The sequence below is a fragment of the Cyprinus carpio genome, chromosome A1 (assembly GCF_018340385.1).
Source record: "Cyprinus carpio isolate SPL01 chromosome A1, ASM1834038v1, whole genome shotgun sequence".
Taxonomy (NCBI): Eukaryota; Metazoa; Chordata; class Actinopteri; order Cypriniformes; family Cyprinidae; genus Cyprinus; species Cyprinus carpio.
In genome coordinates this window covers 30924610-30944148 of record NC_056572.1, presented here as the reverse complement: position 1 = coordinate 30944148, position 19539 = coordinate 30924610, and the positions used below count along the sequence as shown (strand labels likewise).

At 35.4% G+C, this 19539-nt stretch overlaps 2 protein-coding genes across 2 annotated transcripts; both read left to right on the top strand.

The window, feature by feature from the left end:
* Positions 1 to 307: 307 nt before the first annotated feature.
* On the top strand, positions 308 to 8522 carry ppm1kb (protein phosphatase, Mg2+/Mn2+ dependent 1Kb). The gene is made up of 7 exons (XM_019079751.2): positions 308 to 450; positions 1284 to 1860; positions 2936 to 3036; positions 4996 to 5161; positions 5243 to 5387; positions 7816 to 7950; positions 8390 to 8522. The coding sequence occupies exons 2-7, from the start codon at positions 1421 to 1423 to the stop codon at positions 8519 to 8521; spliced, it is 1119 nt and encodes a 372-aa protein (XP_018935296.1). The 5' UTR covers positions 308 to 450; positions 1284 to 1420; the 3' UTR covers position 8522.
* Positions 8523 to 12005: 3483 nt separating this feature from the next.
* On the top strand, positions 12006 to 18501 carry abcg2d (ATP-binding cassette, sub-family G (WHITE), member 2d). Its single transcript, XM_042761721.1, is given in 15 exon segments — positions 12006 to 12211; positions 12341 to 12448; positions 12608 to 12761; positions 12952 to 13109; positions 13244 to 13395; positions 13618 to 13687; positions 14098 to 14139; positions 14683 to 14899; positions 15332 to 15414; positions 15711 to 15800; positions 16453 to 16577; positions 16837 to 16991; positions 17079 to 17168; positions 17273 to 17373; positions 17884 to 18501. Coding segments are annotated over 15 exon segments (1899 nt in total). The 3' UTR covers positions 18032 to 18501.
* The last annotated feature ends 1038 nt before the right edge of the window (positions 18502 to 19539 follow it).

The following is a 19539-nucleotide window of genomic DNA, read 5'->3' as shown; positions in this document are numbered from 1 at the left end:
TCAATACAAAAGCGTGAATGGTGACCGTGTCTGTCATTCTGCATAACATAACATCCCTCTTCAAGCTTTGTATGTCAATAGTTCTCTGTATGATTAAATTTAGATTAATATTTAATCGCTATGAGACATTTTACAAAGGCAATTAAAACATAAACAATATCCACAAGCTTCTGAGTTTAGAACGCCTACTACTACAGTTTCGCTTAGCTCATTGGTTTAGATCCATGTCAATTACATTAGTCTGGGCCAATCAACTGATTGAACCCCACCGACGAAACAGAGGGATCTGATTGGCTCAAATGTATTTTCCTTCATAGATAGGCGGCTTGTGTGCAGCTAAAAATAAGTGACGCCGAGAAGAAATTATCTACTGTACAAAATTACATATATATTAACCCGTTAAGTTAAACAGATACATACCAGATATCATTGTTATCATACAAATTAAAGGTAAGTAGCAAATAAAAGTCTAGAAATTGTACAAAATTCGCGTTTTGCTTTTGCGAAATTCCTTTGCTAGCAGCGCCAGCTCCGAAAGCTCGAGGATTCATCTCTATTTTGCTTGTTGCGATCAATGTTTACGCTCAATAATCCTCTTATTGTATCATTTATAATCGTTTCAGCTGTTTTGCGTTATCGTTTTTTTGTTTAAAACTTGAATAAAAGAGCGGTTTTAAGGTTTTGCTAACATGTTGTTATATAAGCGGAGTGTTGCGTCATCTTTATTTACCCTCTGTTCATATTTAACTTCTTGTTTCTTCGCCCGTGTGTCTATAATTTGGTTATTCCTATTAGAAATCACTGTATTGATGTTGTTTTTGCAGGTTATGTGTTTATAATGTATGAATTGTAGTATGAATTAAATAGGGGGTGGGGCACAGTTGTAGTGTTACTTAATGCCTCCATTGGGACAGGCAGTAAACACATTATTTAGTATTTAAACAAAGGCTGTCTTATAACCTAACCAGCTGACTACCTATGCAACATTTTTAGGCATTATTATATACATATGTCTCATGTTTTTATCAGTGCCTTCAGTGGGAGGGGCTGTAAGCATATTATTAGTGTTCAAACAAAGGCTGTGTTTTAAAACCTAGTGAGCTGACTATCTAAGTAGCTATTTTTATAAATCATAGGTGACTAAAACTTGCTGTCTGTCTAGGCATCTCGCTACGTTTTGAGACGGCTGAAAGCTACGTGCTTCATGTTGCATAGTATGTACACTCTAGGGATTAACAAGCCTTAGGGCAAGTCATTAATTTGTTCTTTTCCTTGTTTTTCAGAGAACTCCTGGTCAAGACTGAATATTTACAGAGACTGGTGTACCCACGTTCTGCCCTGATTTTTGAAGCATATTTAAGGGCCCTTTGTTTTAGACTCTTACTGCCTGTTCAGAAAGTTTGGTATCCTGTCACTGAGTATGTCAGTGGCTCTTCTCGTGCGATATGCCACGCTCAGTGGATCCCGTGTCTGCTGCAGGGCTGCCCTCGGCCTAACCGGCATCCACCAACAAGACCCAAAACGGGCTCTACACACGCCATCATCTCCTCGGTGCAGCAACTCTCGCTTTGATCCGGACAGCAGTGGGCTTCCAACTACCTGGGACTCGTTTGGGATCTGGGACAACCGCATTGATGAGCCCATCTTGCTTCCGTCGAGCATCCGATATGGTAAACCTATTCCCAAAGTTAGCCTGTCCAAGGTGGGCTGTGCATCGCAGATTGGCCAGCGGAAGGAGAATGAAGACCGCTATCAGCTATCGCAGATGACGGACAACATCATGTACTTTGCAGTGTTTGATGGGCACGGAGGTGCAGAGGCTGCTGACTTCTGCCACAGAAACATGGAGAAGCATATTAAGTAAGGATCAGTGGTTCTAAAGGAATAGTTCAACTACAGTGGTGGCCAAAATTATTACAGCACTAAAAAAAGTTTACATTTCCAAACATTCATTTTGCCTGCTGACACACTACAGCAAAAGATAGAAATAACTGACTTAAAACCATTTTCTGGTGAAAATACTAGTGTTCTAATAATTTTGGTCTTCACTTTGAAAATAAAAATTTGCTGAGATTTTGCTCGCCCTTAGGCCATTCAAGATGTAGATGAGTTTGTTTCTTAACCAGAACAGTTTTTGAGAAATTCAGCAGCATTACATCATTTGATCACCAATGGATCCTCTTCAGTGTATGGGTGCCATCAGAGCAAGAGTTGAGACAGCTGATAAAAACATTACAATAATCCACATGACTCCAGTTCATCAGTTAATGTCTTATGAAATGAAAAGCTCCATGTAGAAAAGTGAATGGTGAAACAAATCCATTTTCATCTCACATCAAAACCCACCAGTATATTTCTCTCCTGATTCAGAAAATTTTCCTCTGGATAAAGCAATATTATTAATATTATAAATTAAGAATGTCTTGATGTAAACACACAGATTTTTGCTTCAAAAGTTGGATGGACTGGAGAGATTAACTACTTGTGGATTATTGTGATGATGTTTTTAATCAGATGTTTGGACTCTAATTCTGACGGCACCCATTCACTGCAGAGTGATGTAATGCTAAATTTCTCCAAAACTGTATAGATGAAGAAACAAACTCAACATCTCAGATGGCCTGAGAGTTTAATTTTTGGGTGAAATATTTAATTCGTGGGCTTGTATTTTATTTTTTATATCTGTTTATATCTGAATTTGGCAAGAATATGTAAGGTGTTTCATATACAACAAATGCTCATGATTTTACTCACGTAGCGTTTTGTTGTGACGCAAGCTCTGTATTTACTAACATGAGACTAGTTCTTGGAAGTAATTCAAGAGGACTGAGAATCTAAAAATGTTTAAACCATTCCATTATGGCATTCTGAATTGGGGCATGTGGTGTTTCAGAATAATTTACTGTTTATATTGCATTTTTAATTTGTGTTTCAGAGACATTGCAGAGAAGGAAGATAACTTGGAATTAGTTTTAACCAAAGCATTTCTTGAGGTGGACAAAGCGTTAGCAAGGCATCTTCACTTCAGTGCAGATGGTAGGTCATATTTTACTGATTTTTTTTTTTTTTTAAGCATGCTTAGTCTCTCAGCTGTTGTTTTAGAGTCTTAAATAAGTATTTCTTTGATGCATCAGGTAAATATGTAACAGAGCCAAATGGACATTTGTGAACAGAACATGACAACGCAGACTAAATACATGATTTCGACAATGATCCCTAATACAGAACAGTGAAGACCTTTATAATCTTGTCATGATTAATCACAGATTTCTCTTTGGCTCTGTAAAATTCGTCCATCCCAACAACATAGATAGCAATTACATGCTTGTGTATACTAGGGGTGGGTTAAAAAATGATTCCTAGATGCATCAGTATTCTTACAATGCAAATAATTAGCAAACCTTTTATTATAAAAAATAAATACATAAATGGCAGATTTTTTTTTTTTGATATGTCGTTATTATGTAAATTTAGGGAACTGTGGTTTATAGTTGCTGTTTTTTATAAAAATATCCTAAATGATTTTCCTAAAGTATTTGCTAAACAAATTTGACATGAAACAACAAGTGTGTTGTCAAAATTAATAATTTAATGAAAATGTTTGCTCCTTTACTCCGCTTGCAACTGGGCAGTTGACGTAACTAGTCAGATATCTGCGCTGTGGCATTGTTGTCAAAATTCATTTTGTAATAGCATTTATTTGTATTTTATTATTTAGTTGTTTTTTTTTTTTTTTTTTTTTTTGTTTTTTGTGGTTTGAAATTGTTGATATGAACAAACTTCACTTAAGTTAAACCTCAAAGTTTTTACACTCGTTTATTCCATTTCTGTTCATCTTAAAAGAGATTTAGCCCATAAACCTTAATATAGTAAAAATTTGCACCTTATGCTGTTGCTGAAAAAATTGATGCATCAGGAATTATAGCATCATCTTGAATTGAAAGAGTATCAAAGATGACCTTTGAGTCCCACCTTTAGTATATAATATAAACGCATAGTTAAAAAAAAAAAAAAGATTAATAATTTTTAGATTCATCTTTGTTTATAAGGATATGAAATGTTGTTGTGATAGAATAAATACGATTATACTAGGTCCATCATATTCATGTAGTGTGCGGCCCACTAGTGTGGCCTGCTGCGTGACATGTCCAATCTTGCCCTGTGTGTGTGCGTGTTATATTTACAACAGCCGCGGACCCAGCTTACCCCTATAAGAGCTGCAGCTCTGCGGTACCTTTATGGAGGCCGGAGGGTTAGATTGCTCCAGCGGGTCCTTGCGTGGACTTTTGGAAGGTTCCTGACCTTTCTCTCTCTTTCTTTCCTTTCTGTCTTTCTCTTTATCTCTCTTTACTGTGCTCTGCCTTCTTCACATGTGTTGGTTGCTGGAAAATGATTGATTAGTTGTTGTGTTCAAAGCTTGTTTTTTTTTTGTGTGTATGGATAACACTAGTTTTATTTGATGTCAAAGAAAAGCACTTTGTAGAATATTTACTGTGGGAGTCATTTTCAGTGAAGAAATGATATTTGCTAAAAAAAGAGATGTACCTCTTAAAATCAATTGCTTTTATGCTGTTTAATGCTTTTTTTCTATGCTTAGCATAACGTTTTGCCTAAACAATGGTTTTTACTTTTCTAACGTGCGTCCTATGTGCCTTAACTAGTCAAAAAGGCACAATGCTGCCTGCTTGCCTTGACCACTCCAGTACATCATCTCTTTTGGAAACTCCCTTTTTTTGTTTCAGTTTACAGTTGTTTTTATCAGACGCTTGATTACCAAAAAATGTGTACCTATCTCGTAAATATGCACAGTATTGTGTAGTATAGTGCACTAGCATTACATATAAATCTAAGAACAGGACTAAGTAAATGCTGTTTAGTTTCTGTGTGTGATTGTGATAAAACAGATGCAAACTCTATATTTCATGTTATACTGTTTCTGTGACCTTCATCGCATCACAAACTAACCATTGTGCCTCGCTCTCTGGTGTGTTACAGCCTCTCTGTTGAGTGCAGGGACCACGGCCACTGTGGCCCTGCTGAGAGATGGGATCCAGCTGGTGGTGGGCAGCGTGGGGGACAGCCGAGCCATGCTGTGCCGCAGAGGCAAAGCCCTCAAACTCACTGTGGATCACACGCCTGAGAGAAAGGATGAAAAAGAGAGGTACACTAACTGCTGTGAGCAGACTGAGACATCGCACTGCAGAGCGCATGTGTTTTGATCACCATGTGTTTGTTTCCGAAGGATACGGAAGACTGGAGGTTGTATTACGTGGAACAGTTTGGGTCAGCCTCACGTCAATGGCAGACTGGCCATGACACGCAGCATTGGAGATTTCGACCTCAAGACGTCAGGTGTCATTGCAGAACCAGAGACTAAGAGGATTTCAGTGAGAGCTTTTTCTTTTAAATTCACTTTCACATATTCAAAATGTACTGACAATTATCATAATTTTTATTTGGATTTCAGTTTGAGATTTTTATTTTGTATGACAAAGGTATTTTTACCATAATATAAATTCATAGCTGGCCCTGCCCTATACCTGTACGTTATGTTCATTTCATACAGTTGACTTTGGACAAATATGATGCAGGGCAACAACTCCATAAATGCAGTTATGCCCTAAATTCAATATATTTGGGCAAAAATGCTCCTGTATGAGTTAGGGCTGCACGATTAATCGGAATTAAATTGCAATTAGGCAGAAGCTGTGATTGTGATGCGTATCTTTCAGTGAAGTTGGGTTCTGTGATCAGTATTAAAGGGGTCATATGATGCGATTTAAATTTTTCCTTTCTCTTTGGAGTGTTACAAGCTCTTGGTGAATAAAGAAGATCTGTAAAGCTGCAAAGACTAAAGTCTCAAATCCAAAGAGATATTCTTTATCAAATAGACTCTGCCATGCCCCCCTAAAATAGTATCTGTGCCTCACGCGCGCGTGCGTGTGTTTGTGTGTGTCTGCGTGTGTGTGTGAGAGAGAGAGAGGGTCACACAGTGGAGTCAGCTGTCTTAACCGTCCGTAGCGTGTGTACTGCAAACACATACGAGCTTCATCACTGTGTCTGTCACGCGATTCTGTTCCCCTTTCAGGGTTTAACTGATGGGAAAACTAAGGACATTATCAACTGTCTTTACATTTATTTTGAGAGATGAAGCTCGCGATTATGGAAAGGGGTGTTACATTTCCTACGAGTGCTTGCAGCGATCGCCCAATCACAATGCACTGGGTCAGCTGGCCAATCAGAGCAGACTGCTCTTGTTGGAAGGAGGGACTTTGTAAAAAACAATGCGTTTGAGAGAGGCAGGGCATAGAGGGCCTACAATAATGTACATTATTTGAAAAAGAATGTGTTTTTTGAACATTAAAGCATGTCAACATATTCTGTTACACCAAACACACAAAATAATGATCTTTAAAAAAGCATCATATGACCCCTTTAAATTTCTCACCAAAGGCCAGAGGATGCTCTCGCGCGGAAACTCCAAATACACCCCGCAGAAGAAATCCAGGAAATGCCTATGGCTGCAGCTGAATAAACAAGATTTAACTGCTTTCCTTTATTCAACGTGACGACTAAACGCACAACTATGACAATATATAGTTTATCTGAGTTCGTCTTATTATAATTTTTATTATAATAAAGTAAATAATAATGCAATGCTAATCGACACAGCCTTTATCACTGCTTAGAAAACTATGAAATATTGCGTGCCTATTCTGTATAAGAAGCCACATCATCTCACTGAAGGATTTATTTCAAACACAACTGACGTTATGAAGTGAGTTTGGAGTAAAAACTAGTGGTCGAGCGATGTTGGTTTTTTAACATACGATGCAGATATCTTGGAAAGCAGAGTGGGCGATGTAATTATTATTATTTTTTTTAATTAATATTTAAGAAATTTTAAATAATTTGAAAATGGATTAAAAAATAAATATACTTGTAAAATAAACATACTTTAGATGAAAAAGTATTTTCACAAATAAATATTTAATAAAATATAATTAAAAAGAAAGCAAACACTGTAATTAGTGAAGCTGTACAAGTGTTTTTGCTCAGTTTTGCCAACAAAAATGTTACCTATAAAGCCATAGCAGGATTGTTGTGCGTGTTTATTTTCTGAATGCATCCACGCTTTGAATGAATCAGATGAATGAATGACTCATAAAGACATTTACCGCCACCTGCTGGCAGTTTTTGTTTCTTATTTAGAGTATTTCATTTTTTATTTTTATTTTTTTTTAATGGGGGAAAAAGCATTAAAGGATAGTTCACACACACACAAAAAAAATGTCATTTACTCAAACCTGAATTACTTACTTTCTTTTGTGGAACATAAAAGATGGTATTTTGAAGACTGTTGGTAACAAAGCTGTTTTGGTTACCAAGGACTTTCATTGCAAGAACAAAAAAATCTGAAATATTTCTCAAATTAACTTCTTTTATGTTCTATAGTTTGTTAGGCCATTGTAGCCTAAAAAAAATCTTTCTTTCTAAAGCTACTATTTGTCATGTCTACTTGATAATTTCTCATTTAACACAATAATGGCTTTAAATAATCTTTTGGGGGTATTTTCACAGCCAAATGTAATTTGCGATTCATTAGATTAATCAACATATCATGTAATTAGGTTAAAAAATGTTATCGACTTGCAGCCCTAGTATGTATGCATACATTTCATACAATTTTCAATTGAATATTTGAGTAAATATTTTTTAAATATGAAAATCTTTAAAATTAAAAAAATGTAAATAAATATTCAAATGCAATTTATATTTCGCGCTGTATTGATTTAAGTCAACCTGTTTTGTCAGTTGCATCACGTCCATGACTCCTTTCTGGCACTCACCACTGATGGCATCAACTTCATCATGAACAGTCAGGAGATCTGTGACATCATTAACCAATGTAACGACCCTAAAGAGGCTGCGCAATGCATATCTGAGCAGGTGAGTCATAGAATCCAACCTCCGCCATTAGTTTTTTAGTATATGTTCTAGTTATTACAACCTTCAGCCCTTTATGGGAACATAAAATTGTTCGATGATTGCTAATTTTTTTAGTGTGTATCAGAGTTCTAGATAAAAAAAAGAAGTAATCAAATGAGGCAAAGAACAATTCCTTTGTAAAGTGCTGATTCAGTAGATTGTTTACAAAAAGGACACAAATAAAATTGACTCCTGGTTATTTTGATTTCTAAACCATTTTTGAATATCCAGCAAAAACACCCATACTGTGATATTATGTACTGTTACCATGATGTGAGAGTACTCGTACAGCTTCATTGATTCTTGTCTTTATAGTGAATGTGGCAGGTTTAAAAATGCGTAAAATGTGCATAATAACTTCATAGGTTCTTTCCTTGTCATACACTTCTGTCCCTCTCAGGCTCTTCAATACGGATCTGAAGACAACAGCACTATCATTGTGGTGCCGTTCGGTGCCTGGGGCAAGCACAAAAGCTCTGACGTGAGCTTCTCCTTCAGTCGCAGTTTCGTCTCCAGTGGCCGTTGGGCCTAATCAAAAATAATAAGACAATGATGGTTTAACTGTTACACAGAAGTAGCTCCCTAGTGTGAATTTACCAATGTGCAATATTCTCCGTGAGGATCACCTCAAAAAAAAGACCATTACAGCCAGAACACACATTTAATGTGGAGTTGATATTGACTCATCAAGCATTGTTCATTTCTGAACTGATGGAGTTGAAGTTCCCCTGAGGATCGAGTTTATCCTTGTCTTTTAGGCTTTTGTTGTGGTTTTTATTTTTATTTTTGCTTCTATCTTCTTTTCTTTTGGTGCTGTCTTTCATTTGGTTACCTCAGTTCTGGTTTTCACTTTCACAGATACTATACTTTAGAATAGTGGAATCAACAATTATTCTCCGTACTGTTATTGTGAATCTCATTTCATTTTCAGAACAGGAATTTTAAGCACTTTCGGATCTTGAGAGGTTCCATTATTTTTGTAATCCTCATAACTCTAGTCTTTGGATGTTAAACGGCACGCAGAAGCACATTTCAGTGGTCTATACAGGCTTTGTCTGATGGCTGTGCACATTCATTAGCCCATATTTACAGAGTTAGACCACTGAACATACTGTGTGTTCTGAAGTATGGACTCCTATTCCTTTTGGAAGCACACATTTCTATAACTTTGTCTCCTATTTGTAGTGTCAATATTCATTCATGCTTTATTCCAGCATAATAACCAGCACTTTTAAAGCAACTCTAAGAAAAATTCCTACTTAAGTGAATTTGCAACCTAACTTGAGGACCATTTCACTAACGAATCAATGATTTTTTTCTGTGCCTTTTCCATAATCATCTGTTCTTTTCTGACGTGCTTGAGTCGTTCTGGTAAGGAACTCAACTTTAGGTTTAGAACTGAAGTTTTAAACTGTGACTTGTGCTTGTTTAGTGTTACTAGACAATTTTGTTTTCCAGATTGTATAGTTAAGTCCAGATTTTTGTTTTATGTTATTTATATAATGTATATAATGGACCGTTAACTCTATGGTATATGCGATTGTATATTATATTTAAGTAGATCTAGTTACAGCAGAAATGTGAGTTTCATTCATTCATTCATTCGCTGACATGATTGTGGTAATTGCAGCCTTTCTGCTATAACTTTAAAACCTAAAGCTTTTAATCGAAAAGGCTTTGGTTTCCAGTGATTTTTATTTGTAGAGCCATATATGTGACCTCAGCAAGTCGGCATCTTTTATTTGTAGAGCCATATATGTGACCTCAGCAAGTCTGTTTTTTTTTTTTTTTTTTTTTTTGATTTGTTGATTTATGTGTTAACTTTTTTTGTTGTTGTTTAGTGATTTACTCTAATTTTAGACTTTTAACTGCCTTTTTCCTTTAATGTCTTCCTCTTTAAAGTCCAAAAGCACATCCGGTATGATACTGGTCTTTTATTTCTGTATGTACTGTTCTTCAGTTATTATGTTTCTGTCAAAATGTATTATATTCAGTGTTAATACATCTGTTCATGGATCTTGCCTAGAACAATCTTTAAAACAACTGCAAGTGTTTCCTGCTCTATATATGGACCTAACTTTGCTTTATTGATATGCAGTTTATTGTGAAGTGTAATGCAGTTGTGAATAAAGAAACATCTCTGTTGGATAAACATGATTTATTGTTGCCTGTTTACATGTCAAATCTAATATTTATTAAATCCAAGGGGCCATCAAAAGTGTTGTCTGTTTCTTGTTTTTATTTAATATATGGTGTTATTTAAGGTTTTGCCTATAATCTTAAGTTTAAAAAATTTCTTCCTGTTGTGTTATATTTTCTGTCCCATTAAGTGTAATAGAGGAGAATGTTCAGTGGAGGTTTAGAAACTGATTCCTGTGCCTTTTCCCAAATCCCTCCCTCTGCTCCATCTATATAAGATCTCTGCCTCACTGCCTCAAGCACAGTTAGATTTGAATTTTTCCCCCCATCTGATACTCCTGAGAAGAGCTTAAACCCCAGACGTCCAGCGGTCACTGCAGCGGTGCGAGGAGGTAAGCATCTTTCTCTAATGTTTCACACGATAAATTAATACTGTAAATGGAAGCTTGTGCTATATTTATTTTAGTGCAACACTAACATTTTTGTTGTTTTTGCACCTGCTATATTTATTTTAGTACAACACTAACATTTTTTGTTGTTTTTGCACCTGCATACAAATTAAGTACATTTCTTCTCCTTTTCATATTGCGTATGTCTCGGCAAAAATAGCAATGTGTTTGAGAATGGTGTATTGGTTGAGTGTAAGGGCTATATTGGGATGTCTTGGTGAAGTGAGACGGGTATATGTGGGATGTATGGGTCAAATGTCATTTTGGATCCATCGCTGGTAGGAGGACAACATTCCTTAAAGTCTATGCTTAACCAGAAGTGATTTCAATATAACACGAACAAAAGGTCAAATGAATAATGATTAATGCTCATTTGCTCTCTTCAGTATATTAAATTGGGTGATGGTTAGTGTTCATTTGTTCTGATTCAAATATATTAGGTACTTTTTTTTTTGTATTTTTTTATGTTTTTTTTGAGTTGAGCTTTTGGTGTTTTTCTGACAATGCTGTCTTTGAGCACGATCAAATCACTGAGGAGACGTGCAGAAATGGGATGTCTGGGTCAAATATCATCGGCATGGAGCTCATGAAGAAGCAAAGTGGGGAAAATGTAGGTTTTGTCAGTTTCCATTATATAGTGAAGCAGAATGGAGCTACTGTAATTTTGCAGGTGTTCGTTTGTACATAATGAGTTATTGAGTGGAGCAGATTTGTTTTTTTTGAGTTTTTGTAATTTTTAGATTCATTGTTTTTATTTTTTGATTTTTTTTCATTGGAATTTACAAAGGTTCTCCTATGACATCATACAAACTTAACTTCTGTGACAACATACAAATTTAAAAAGGTTCTTCTATGACATCATAAGAATGTATACAACTTCTATGACAACAGGAATTTAAAATGATTCTCCTATGACATCACACTAACTTATACGACAACATAAGAATTTAAAAAGGTTCTTCTATGACATCATAAGATATGTTTTGACATGTTTTTATACAGTCTATGGTTTTTGATGTGAAATTCTCCTGTGGCATGAGGCTTTACAAAACCATTTTACCTTTACATGTGCTGCATAACGTGTTCACCAGAACAATGGAGAGCAGAAAACCAAAATGCTGCTTCTAAAGGCATTAAATGAGCTTGACATTTCCCAGAGCCAAGCGCATAGTTTCTTTGGACATTCTTCTCTATAGTGTTAGTGTCAATTATATGATATTATGAATGGGTTTGTGAGTCTAATCTTTTGATCTCTTGGCTTATAAACCACCAGGGTTAAATGCAGTCAAGTGTGATCTTGTTTATATTATTTTGGTCTCTTGGCTTATAATAGATGAGTTTTATTTTAAGTGTATTGTGGTTTTTAACTATTTAGAATCTCTTAAGTGTTTTGTCAGCAATGCAGTGACATTCAAATTCATTGCATAGATGATCAGCATTTGTTCAAGGCCCTCTACGTTTAGACTAGCACAACAATATCTGTGCAATAAGTGTGCCTCAATTTTTTCCACAGTGCCTGATGAATTCCATAGCAAGTGGCATGAACATAATCTCATTTTTATCTCCCTTTTCAGTGGGATCATGAGACCTGGTTTAAATGTTATTTTGGGTCCTACGGGAAGTGGCAAATCTTCGTGAGTACATATTTGACTTCTCTTAAAAAGGTATGGATTCCAGATATGCTAAACAAGCGTTCGGAGCGTCTTTCGTGTTTTATTTATCTTCCTGTTATGTTGGATTTATTTGATTATTTCTATTTAAGGTTTTTTATATTTATTAGATGGAGTGATGTTCTCTCTTTCTCTTTCTGTTCTCATCAATGGAGCCCTACAGCCACCTAATTTCAAATGTCTTTCTGGTTATGTTGTCCAGGTACAATACATGAAATGAGCACTATATTGATTAAAATGAGTTCATTCAGTATGCTATCTTAAAAGGTGTTTATAAGGTGTAGGACAGTACATTGGGGTTCTGAATTAAGTTTCTTTACTATATCAGTACATTATCTACAACATTTGTGTGTATGTGTTAGATGACATAGTGATGGGGACTCTGACAGTGAGAGAAAACCTCTGTTTCTCAGCCGCGCTACGTTTGTCCTCCCAAATCAGTCCAAGAGAGAAAGAGGCAAGAGTGAACCACCTCATCTCAGAGCTGGCCCTCAACAAAGTCGCTGATTCAAAGGTGAAACAGTATTTCTCATCCAGGCTGTCCATGTAGTCCCTCATAATATGTGGTCATAAAAACTAAAATGAATTCTAGCATATAAGAAACTGCTGAAACTGACTGAGATTTCATGTCAAATATTAAACAGCCTCACTAAAATCCCATTACAAAGCATGTAGACCATAAATGTATGCGTATATCTGTACAGGTGGGTACACAGCTGATCCGAGGTATCTCAAGTGGCAAGAGGAAGAGGACCAGCATTGGGATGGAGCTGATCATAGATCCCTCTGTGCTGTTTCTGGACGAGCCCACCACTGGTCTGGACGCTAGTACGGCTTATTCTGTGCTCCTGCTTCTGAAGAGGTCTGTATAAGTTTGTATTTTTCTGTCTAATGTAATTAATGTAATGTTTAAAATGTAACTTTTTAAATGTCTGTTGCTCACCAAGGCTGCATTTGTTTGATCAAACATACATTAAAAACTGCATCTGTTTTCAGAATGGCCAGTCAGGGACGCACCATCGTCATGTCCATTCATCAGCCGCGGTACTCCATCTACCGGCTCTTCAACAGCCTCACCCTGCTGACCAATGGCAAGCTAGTCTATCACGGACCCGCTCAAGATGCTCTGGACTACTTTGCTAAAATTGGTAGCATAATTTACTGATACAAATACTTAAATCCCTAAAAGCTTTAAATCTGTTTATTTTTATTGGTTGAAAGAACTGAACTGCGAGGTGTCAAAAAGATGTGTTTTTAATACTAATATTTTTATTGGTTGAAAGAACTGAACTGCGAGGTGTCAAAAAGATGTGTTTTTAATACTAATATCTCTCAACTTAATGGTGTTTGTTTTTCAAATGATAACATAGGATTTGCTTGTGAAGCTCATAATAACCCGGCTGATTTCTTCTTGGATGTCATTTAAATGGATTTTCAAGAGTCAGAATTGCTTATCAGATATTATAATGGAAAACATGCCAACAAAATTCTATTTAAATGGATTTTCAAGTGTCAGATTTGCTCATCAGATATTATAATGGTTGTAGTGTATGCTTGTTGAGATCATAATAACCCGGCTGATTTCTTCTTTGAAAAGATTCATAATTGTGGGTGTTCTTGTTTTTTTTCCATTTAAATGGATTTTGAGGAGCCAGATTCGCTTGTTAAGTGATTTCCTCATCAGATATGTAATTTAAAATGTCAACAAATGCCAATAACACGTCTTGCTTCTAGTTAAAAGGCATTTACAAAGCATTTGGTTGTTTAGTGATTCTTGCTTCTAGTTAAAAGGCATTTACAAAGCATTTGGCCATAAATAATAAAAGACACAAGCTGTTGGGTTCATATAGCTGTTCAGATTTCGAGTTTGAAGTGGCTGCCGTCAGCCAGTAGTCTATTGAGGATATTGCCAGCAGTCTATTGAGTTTTGGGTGGTGGATCAAAGCTGAGCTAGAGCGCATTGCAGGCCAAAGACAACTAACATCAAATATGTCACACCAACCTACAACAGCTCGTTCTTCCACCAGCTCCGCTGGGTGTTGTTTAAAAAAGCAATTGATCCTAACTTCAGTTTGGTACCACCGTTTGTATGGCAATTTTCTCATTTGATCTTTTTTTCCTCTAAATTGTTTTGCAAGCCTAATACTTTAAAGGCAATTTTCTCAATGTTTGGATTTTTTTGCACCCTCAGATTCCAGATTTTCTAATTGTTGTATCTTATTATGTTTTCATGTGATGTATAAATCTCAATTAAAAAAAAAAAATGACACTTAAGACTGGTTTTGTGGTCCAGGGTCACAAACAATGAAATAAGTAAGCTGTTGTATGTCTTCAGCAGTGTAGATTATGAATTGTGTATCACTAAAATGGACTTCTATTTTGTGTGTATTGATTTTGGTTGATTTCGAGTTTGTTGTGTGTGATGTTGTTGGGAGGTCTATTGAGGATCAGCTGGTGGAGAAGTACAAAAACTGCAGTTATGCGCGGGGCATCAAAGCCGAGCTAGAGCGCGTCACCTGGGCCAAAGACAACAACATCAAAGCCAAGTGTCACACCATCACCTACAACAGCTCGTTCTTCCACCAGCTCCGCTGGGTGTTGTGGAGAACCTTCTGGAATCTAATGCTGAACCCACAGACTTCAGTAGCACAGGTACCACTGTGATTTATATGGGTAGGGTTCTCAGTTGATCCATCTCTCTGTCCATCTTTCCATTTACATACAAGAGATTATTGTCAAACTCGCTGGCTGTTATTTTTTCACCTTTACTGAGTAAATGATCATGCTCGGGGGTTTATGTGTGGATGCCAAGTTGTTCAGTATGTTGCCATGCATTTGGTGCATTGTTGGTAAATAATTGCTTGGATGTTTCGGATGGTTCAAGTCCAAAGCCAGATCTGAATTTGTGTAACTGATTCATTTGATTTGCTGGTAGTTATTTCCTATGAATTGTCTTTACGTATTTCTGTATTTACATTCAAAATAATATCTTTATGAAAGCATGTTCATGTGTCAATTACATTGAAATCATTTATTACCAGTTTTAGAGCACACTGCTTGAATTACAATCTTTATTTTTGGCAGCTGGCTGTCACGACCCTCATGGCTGCAATTGTTGGTGCAATCTTCTATGGAGTCAAAGATGACCAGAGTGGCATACAAAACAGGTGAGTTAACTTTTCATTGATTTATTTGATATGTGAACATTGTTTAATACCAGTGTGGGTTTATATATACGCTTCACGTTCTTGTGGACAAAGTACACAAATCCTGTACTATTTCTTTATATCCTGTATTTGGCGTAAAACCTATGATATTTTCCTTAAAATGCAGTGAAATAAATTTGAAAATGACCTCAAATGAAAATACTCTGACAAAGAGCATATACTTGAAAAATGTCACACATGCTCACTTGTTTTTGTTTTTATTAGTTCCATGCAAAGGTCACCATTTTTTTTTTCAGGTTTGGTGTTTTGTTCTTCATCACAACGAATCAGTGTTTCAGCACACTCTCGGCTGCCGAACTCTTCATCACAGAGCGCAAACTGTTTATGTGAGTGCTTCAACACCTGTTTGACATTTAGAAAGGCTCTAGAAATATTTTATACGCTGCTACTGAGTATTAAATGCTGTATATTTGCAAGCTGATAACCACACATACTGTACATAATGAGAACTGAAAAGAAGTTCTTGTGAGTGATTTTATTTCTGTTTTTGCATATCCTGAGGTCTCTAATTTCTGTGAATAATGCAATACTGCATAAAAACTGGCTCAGTCCCTAATATCAAAAAGTAGATCTGCTTCTGTGTCTGCATTTGGTTCAGTCTTAAACTTGTAATTAAATATGTCTTCTTATTATTACTATTGCTTTTTTAATTATTTTATAATTGATTTTAATATAATTTGTTTATTACAATATATAATAAACAAATACAAGAAATATACAATTTAAAAATATATATATAATGCAAATAAATGAAAATAAAATAATTATAAATAATTATATTTACATAAAGAATTTAATGTTTCTATATTTATTATTTTTTGTTTACAATTAACATTCTTTTTTGCATTATTTTGCTACTTAATCTGTGCTTCGTTGTGTATAAACAACTTTTAGGGTATATATATGCAGGTTCTGATGCATCTTTTGTTCCGCCTTTACAGTGTAAATTAGCATGTTATTTATTTACTTTTTTTGCAGTCATGAGTACACAAGTGGATACTACAGAGTGTCTGTCTACTTCCTGTCTAAGATCCTGTCTGACATCATCACTCAGCGCACAGTCCCCACAATACTCTTCACCTGTGTTGTTTATTTCATGATCGGTAAATGTTGATTAAAAATGTACATGAATGTACAGAAATGCACGTTATTAAATCTTAAAGAAACGATACATAACTGCACAAAAAATTACTCACTTGAATGGTTTGAATGGCCTCTTTAAATATATAATATAACAGACAATATTGTCATTTAGTCTACAAATTTATATATATATATATATATATATATATATTTCTCATTTAATGTATCTTTGCGTGCATGTTTGCAGTGGCTTAAAATGTTCAAATCTTTGTTTTGCAGGGTTAAAACCCACAGTGGCAGCGTTCTTCATCTTCATGTTGACAGTGATTCTGGTTTCTTGTGCGGCTGCATCCATGACCATGGCCATCTCAGCTGACCAATCAGTGGTGGCCGTGGCCAATATCTTCATGACCATCAGCTTCATCTTCATGATGGCACGTTCACACAGCCACATGCTGAAGAATACGTCTTTTTACTGTAAGATGATCTGATGTTCTAACTTGAATTGCATGTGTGTCCAGATCTTCTTTGGTCTGCTGGTTAACCTGAAGAGCACCATGGACTGGCTGTCCTGGTTGAAGTACCTCAGCATCCCTCGCTATGGGCTCGAGGTATGAACTTCTGCGTATGTCTCTCTATCTGAGTGTAACTGAAAGACTTTCTGTTGAGATAATATTTTAATGATGGTTGAGGGAATGTCTATTCATTTGAACAGGCACTGGAGATAAATGAGTTTGTGGGGCTGAAGTTTTGTGGAAATGTCTCTACTGTGATGAGCAGACCTGCTGCTGACGTCCTCATATATGTAAAATATATGTATATATGATATATTTAGAATATGAACTGCTAATCTCTTTATAAGCTTGGTTTTGCACTTAGAAATAGTTTATAATAGTGTATATTGAGTGGGGTTGGCATGCTAGTAGTGCAAACTAGCCACTGTATCTTACTAATTATTTAGTTAGATTCCCAAATTGTAATTCACTAATGTTCAAAGTTTGGTGTCAGTATCAGATTGATTGATTTTTTTTTTTATTTATTTTTTTTTTGAAAGAAATTAATTATTTTATTCAGAAAGGGTGCATTAAATGGATCAAAAATTTAAAGTAAAGACATTTATAATTACATTCATGTCAGCTTTTTCATCACATGAATAAATTGTATTTTTGAATAGTTGTTTAAAATAAAAAGGTTATTTTAAATTGCCTTGATGAGCATAAGAGAAAAAACAATAAAATATCTTACAGACCGCAGATATTTGAATGGTAGTGTGTATATACAAGCGATTATTTTGCATGTGAACTTCTACTAAATTATATTTTACAGGTGCACAGGAGAACAGCATCTGACCTTCCAAGGCATCAATTACTCATCCTGGGCTTTCTGGCACAACCACATAGCACTTACAGTCCTGACTTTGATTTTTCTCATCATCGCTTACATCAAGCTCAGATTCATTCATAAGTTCTCGTAAATGTTCTGATTTGTGTTCGCTTTCTGAATGACCATACAGTAGCACACACAATTCTTCTCTAATACAATATCATTTTGTCCTTTACAGTAAGGATGTAAGGCCCTTTCTCTTTTTTTCTTATTCTATTCAAACATATCATATTATAATGTTAGTAAGAGATCCTAAATGATCATCTTTTATAAGGTTATATATCATGTTACGTTTACTGTAATGACTCGTTAATCAAGTTAAATCTCTCTTTCGTTGTTCTTCCACTCACAGGCCTGGTGCTGAAACCACAGATAAAAGCTAGTAAACTCTGACTCTGCTGATAACTACGCCATATCCCTTTACTGTACAGATCTTACAGTGGCTTTGCTAGAGGGCATTATAACTGTGATCAAGTCAAATAATCAACACATAATGAGTTTGAGTAGATTTTATTCTTTTATTTTGATTGTTGTATTAAACTGTAAATAACAATCTGCCAACTACAGAGTACAATAGAAAGTTACAAAGGTAATTGCACAAATTGAAGAAATTTATTACGTTTTTGGGAAGAAGTGTGTAATTTCTGCTTCTCTAGCAGCACCAAACACTGATTTGTTTAAACGACCCAACATAACACATCTGGCACATTTGACACAAGTGACTACCTGCTTGACCGTATATTTATACAACCTCTTTTTAAACAATTATTTTAGCAGTTGGTTGATGCTAGTTGTGCAGAAATCCTACACTTGACATTTAGGGAATTATGAAAAGCTTTGTAAATCCTACCTTAAGACAAATACACATGGGTTTCCCATGAAATCAGATGCACTCCAAATTGAAGTTTGTTTAAAAATGCATAAAGTATCAAAATGGTTTAAGATTCATAATTATTGAAAATTAATTTAAGTATATATGTTTAACAAAACATGCCACACTTGTACTAAAATGAGATGTGAACTGCAAAATATGCAAAGCAATGTATAAACTGAGTGAAAATAGCACCAAAGCTCATTAACAAAGCTTTGTGTGACCACCTCCATTGTCTGAAAATTGGAATTGTTTACTTTTCATATCAAAGATTCTTTATACCTTTGTGTATGAATAGCTGTTTTCATACATTTCTTCTGTTTCATCATATATATATATATATATAAAGATACTGATCCTTTTATTTCCTTCATTACATTCATTACTGTAAGCTTTCCAACTGGTTTCTTCAGTTCTGATGAAAATAGACTTTAATACTGTGGGTGTAATTCATATCTAAGTTCATACTGCATTTCAACCAAACCGTAAGCAGTGCATTCAATTATAGCAGGATACAGTACAAAAAACCTGATATAAAATATAAAAATATGATATATGTTCTGAGCCATTTTAACATTGGCTTCTAACCAGCTGCTGTCAAGGTGCACATAGAATTTACTTAATTTTTTTCGCTTAGATGTTGTTAGTAATTTAATGAAATTGGACAAATGCATGCTGTAAATGAGATGTAGCTTATTGAAGAAATAATGTAATTATGGGATGTGTTC